Here is a 5,535-nt window from a genome sequence, read left to right as displayed (position 1 = left end):
TAAGTTAGTGAAGAAGAAACCATCAGTGCATCATGGGAAGCCCCAAGCACTCTAGGTCTACTGAGGTGTAACTAAAAAGGAAAGTTTTATGCCTACATTTCCATCTGAATGCTAAACTTGGTTGATATTTGTGTGTGATTATCTAGCTAGTAACTTTGCCATATGACCCCTATAATTAGTAAAAATCATTCCCTCTTTTCCAAAAATGTCACAAGTTGCATAAACACATACAGTCTGGTACATAAATAAAAAGTCACATATAATTATACACATGTATTTTGTTAATTTATTTTATTGAGTCTAAAATACTGAGTCAAGACAAGACTATAATGTCCCAAATGTATATTGCAGGAAACAGAACATGTAGCTCTGTTCAGACGTGGTTTGGTATGGTAAAAAAGATACTGGAACAAAGACCATATGTTTTGTGTGGAAAATTAATAGAAAAATTACATTCAGTTACAAACAGTAACAATTAACAGTTCACAAAATGATCTTAGTAAGCACGTACGTCCATGGTAGCCTTGTTATGGAAAGCAATAGGAACGTGTTGCAGGTCACCCATGCCCGATGGATTATCCTGTAGTTGACAGAAAGAAGAATGAGTGATCTGATTAAAAACGATCCCTGATAATTGTGTTTCTTAAAGAATGTAATAGATCAGAGATGGCCATGATAATGGGGGCTTACAGAGAATCTCTCTTTCATCTCCTTAAAGTGTCTAAGTTCAGAATCCTCCTCTAGAAAGATGATATGAATGAACAAATATGAATGCAAATTAGTAGTCAGATAAATTTAATGCATTTTTATATCATATAAATCTATATAGAGGATTTGTGGCCGATGCATGCACAGACACACACACACACACACTTCATAATTTAAAATTCAAAGGAATATGAAGTTGCCTTACTGTGCAGTATCCACAACTTTCTTGCCAATACAGCCAAGCCCACAAGGAGCAGGAGAGACGAACACACCGCTACAGACTCCAACATGTAACTAGGAAGCAGGCACAAAGCAGACTGAGCAGACAACCCACCTTCAACATCCATTAAAGTGAAGATAAAGAAGTGCTTGACGTTTACCGGTGACTGCTCCAGGACTCCTTAGTGATGGGTTTGGGTGGAGGGAGGTACACAGCAGACTGACTCGGAGGAGGTGGGGATGTCACAGGCTCTGCTATTGAAGGTAAAGATATTGTAGCGCTAAAAAAAATACTGTAACAACTCTGTACATATGCTGTGATAGGTGAAGAGTGTTTGCAGCGTCCTGACATCAATATTGTTGATAGGTGACTTTTAATAATCAATACCCCCAAACAAGTAGAGACTTGAGAGCTTCTGCCATCTGTCACAAACACATATTGATCTTTAAAGCTGCTTCTTCTCAATTCAGCAGCTGCAAGGTGACATGGAGAAAATGCCAAGCAATCACGCAAATACCTAAAATGCATGATTTAAAATGCTAATAGGTTATCCAAATGATAAGCTATGACCATTTAGTTGTCTTGGAAATGTTGCTTTTCCTCTAACCTAAGAACACAGAGATGGTAAATATGCCTTTAAAAATGAGCATGTAAGGACTGTGAAAAATGGGAAGGGTCTTAGTATGTTTTCTTTAACTTAAAACAATGCTGTAAAATGACAGTATGTATGTTAAAATCATTCGCAACCAATGACACACAATAATGAAACAATCTCTGTTTAGCATTTTAGTTCATTCTACAGTTAGGGAGAAATTTCATGTCTACAGGCTGTATCGACCAAATATTCACTTCGAGCAATGATAAATATTATATTAGGGCATGGTTGTTTTTAATAATTTTTTTAAAAATCAACCATTTCCATAATTATTTTTTTCCTGGTCATTTAGCTAAATGTCAAGTTTTGCTATTCAAATTAACACTAGGCTGCATTTTAGGGGTGACATGTTAGCGAGGGACTAAAATGAAAGAAATGTCAACTGTGTTACCTGTTACCATGGATAACACAGTCGACAGTCTATCATGACTTAGACTTATTGTCATATATAATTTTGTCTTGTTATTATTATGACTAAGAAATTACATGGTACATGTGATAAAAGTAGAAGAGATTTACATAACTGACATAAATATTATTATAATGTTGAGGTTTAGTGCTGAATAAATAATCACACTCTAACTAGACCTCACTACCAGATGAAATGAGCATTTGTTTTCAACATGATCTGCATTGCCTTCAGAAATACTCGTTTCAACATAGCAATGATCTCATAGTATGATTCATTTTGATGTGACGCGGTGGTTTGAAAGGATGGGCTCCAGCTGACATTTGTGTAATCTGCTCAATAACGAAGTAAGGTTGGAAAACTGAAAAGAATTGCTTTCAATCATTGCATTCACAGTGTTACAACGGCAGCATACATTATTAAACAGAGTGTTTTAAGTTGTAGGGAGATGAGGTTACCTTCTGCTGAGAAGCAGCACCACATGCTGATTTTGAGAGAAGCACTTAATATTTATAGAAACACAGAGAGAAAATAAAAAGGTTTTTATCTGAATACAGGTTTCTCTTTTCCTCTTAATGCATGCCGTCAGCTGTGTGGTTCCTGTCAGTTGTATTTCTTTTACCGCTGACTGTGTTACATATGACTTTTGTGTCATAAATCTTTTAAATGTTGGCTGAACAGAAATAAAAATATCGGGGTACATTTCTAGAGAGGGAAGTCTTACATAAGGATGTTGAATAACTCTAAACTCCCTGCGATGAAAAAAATATTCATCCTTGATGATATCAGCACACAGAAAATCCATAATGAAGCTTAAACTTCACAGTTTCAAGTCAGTTAGACAGTGAAGTTCAAAAGTGTAATTTGTTATGTATTTTATGTCCAAAAAATGAAAGGCTCTTTATCAACTTACTAGTAGAGGCGCGTGGTGTGACCTGAACCTGTACAGCTACTTGCTGCTGCCCTGCAGAACATAAATACCAGCCGGCATCTCTCATCTGCAGCTTCTTTAAGGTTACAGTGAAAGTCCCAGTTCTGTCATCGCTGATGGCCACTGAAGTATCTTCGTAACTCCCTTCAGAACCCGCCGACAGACAGGAGCTCCAGCCTCCGCTCCGACACCACTTCTTCTCACTTTCTCTGTTGGCAGGCAGTCACAGGGGAGTCAGTGAATGCTCACTGTCCACCAGCGTTTGACACCAGTGGAAGTTTCCGGACAAATTCCCACATTTACTGAAGTGTGATCAGTTCTTCTTTAAGGACAGTTCTAAGAGTTTTAAAGGATAAAATGTGGATAAAATCCTCCAAAGCAAAACCAAATACCTGAATCTTTCACTGTAAAGGCATTGAACCGTGACACTACTTCCTTCTTCCCCACTCACCATGCCGTTCTCGACTGACATACCTGCAGAAATCATGAAAATGCAACAAACTTCTTTAAAACTGTGGGTGAAGAAATGTTTATCAAACCTAATATTTCTCCATTACTCACCGTGAATAACTTTCACTTTAGTGTAAGCAACATCATCGGCCTTCCACCCGTTACCTAATTCCACACCACACAAGTACCACCCAGACTCCGTCTCTTTCAGGTTGTTCATGGTCACTGTGAACATCTCCTGGGCCGGGTCATCAAAAATGCTCACTTTGTCTTTACTTGGATTGGTCGAGGAGGTCTCGTCAGTTCGAGCCAAGCTGGTGCAGAACTCTCTCATGCTCCCACGACACCAGTACTTGACATGGTTAGCATACTTAGGGTCATATCGACACGGGACAGTGATGGAGCCACCCTCCAGGACACTAACCTCGTTCTGAGTGGTCACCCAGCAGGGAACAACTGATAAGAAGTGGAGATCATTCAATGTTAAACACCAATTTGAAATGAAACTTTCAGTTATGACACAACCTTAATATAGCAGTTGCTCACATTGGACACCTGTTATCTATAAATGAGATGTGGGGAAATGTAGCCTTTGGCAACACTTGTACCATATTTATCGCTTCAGTTTCCTTTGTTATGAAGCACATTTCCTGCTTCAACTTCCCTCTTCATACTTCTCATTCCAAAATTGGATTATCCCTTTATAATACACAGGCTTTTGAAGGCCTGACAAAATAAACATCAAACATACTGTTTGCTAAAGGGCAAACTGTACAGACGATTGGAAGATTTGCAAAAGCACAAAAGCCCTCTCCGGCTCCTTGCAAGCTTTTAACAACCTTCTAGTCTGTCTTAAACAAACGATTAATAACAGAAAAGTCATAAAATTGCAAAGAGAAGCAAAGCCTAAGGAGTATCATACATTTTAGCAAGAGTATTTGCTAAAAGCACAGCAGAGAAGTGAGGAACAGGCGGCACAGACATAAATTATCTTTGTTTTTTCCAATTATGTGAAGCAGAAAACAGCTTGAAAGTCTTTTTTGTCTGACTTCTCTATTCAAATGCACACAGTCACAGTGAATACCTGGGATCCATGGTAACAGGCTGAGCGTGAGTATAAAGAGTCGCGGCATGTTTCCACTTCAAGTTTTAACAAGAAAGTGTTCTCTGCTGCGCAAACACAGACTGCAGGTTCCACAGAGTGTCAAATTCCCCTTTGTCACGTGACAATTGGCTGGATCCAGATGCTCCAGATGTTAACTGCATAAATGCCAGGCAGATTTTATTGACACTGTTCACCTACTGTGGTGAACACTAAAATTTGAATAAGATTAATGTCATGCTGATGTTAAATCTATCTTCTCTGTAGGAAACCTACTCCTTGTTTCTCAGCTCATGTATAGCCTATATATAAGTATATAGGTATTTTTCATGTTTGATTTTGATTCACAATAATGTGCGTAGAATATAACAATTTAAAAAAAACTCCATATTGGACTTTAGTAGCTCTTTTTTTTATCGCAAGAGGAACATTTTTAATTCTCAGAAATACATTTTATTTCGCAATACACCTTTCAAATTCAAATTCTAATATTTTGTCTTTGTTGCGATGAGAGATGGGAAGTTTAATCCCAATCATAGCAGTTTTCTAAATAAAGCTAAAGGTAATGAACAGTTAGCTGTGCTAGCATAAAGACGAGAAAACAACCACATCATCTTGGCAATGTCGAAAGGTGATCTGGGTGGCGGCGCATTAAGTTTCACTCATATTTTTTACATATATGCAGGAATGCACGACACCTATAAAAGCAAAACATGATTTTTACACAGTTTAGTTCTTGCATGTCCTATTTTGCTTTCTGGATCCAGCTGCAAATGGATTTTGCATAAAACATCCAGCCATGTAAGGTATCATCAATCGTATTGTCTAACTAAACAGCACATTTTTGTTTCCCCTAAAGAGACTGTCATTCAAGGTTTAGGCTTGTAACTTAAAACATGACATACTTAGCCTTTTTATTTTTACAATAACGTTATTCCCCCTGACAGGCACATACTAAGCCTCTCCCTTCCATAGCTGGGGAGAATTCATTTGGCAGGCTGCAGTGAAATTACTTGATTCTGGTGCCTGAAAACCTTGGATATGGTCCAGTCTTCATTTG

General features: G+C 38.0%; 1 protein-coding gene across 2 annotated transcripts; it reads right to left on the bottom strand.

Moving 5' to 3' along the window:
- Positions 1-266: 266 nt before the first annotated feature.
- Positions 267-4,574, bottom strand: pigr (polymeric immunoglobulin receptor). Of its 2 annotated transcripts, none has more exons than XM_026150868.1 (8): positions 4,458-4,574; positions 3,485-3,829; positions 3,316-3,397; positions 2,906-3,132; positions 1,089-1,179; positions 914-1,002; positions 691-740; positions 267-580 (listed from the first exon to the last, which is right to left on the bottom strand). In XM_026150868.1, the coding sequence occupies exons 1-8, from the start codon at positions 4,504-4,506 to the stop codon at positions 497-499; spliced, it is 1,017 nt and encodes a 338-aa protein (XP_026006653.1). In that variant the 5' UTR covers positions 4,507-4,574; the 3' UTR covers positions 267-496. The 2 variants fall into 2 exon arrangements, with proteins under 2 accessions (XP_026006653.1, XP_026006651.1); XM_026150866.1 differs by having other exon boundaries at positions 1,089-1,182; positions 4,458-4,573.
- Between the last annotated feature and the right edge of the window lie 961 nt (positions 4,575-5,535).

The sequence above is a fragment of the Astatotilapia calliptera genome, chromosome 18 (assembly GCF_900246225.1).
Source record: "Astatotilapia calliptera chromosome 18, fAstCal1.2, whole genome shotgun sequence".
Classification (NCBI taxonomy): Eukaryota; Metazoa; Chordata; class Actinopteri; order Cichliformes; family Cichlidae; genus Astatotilapia; species Astatotilapia calliptera.
Note: the sequence above shows the minus strand (reverse complement) of the source record. Positions and strands in the feature narration are given on the sequence as shown.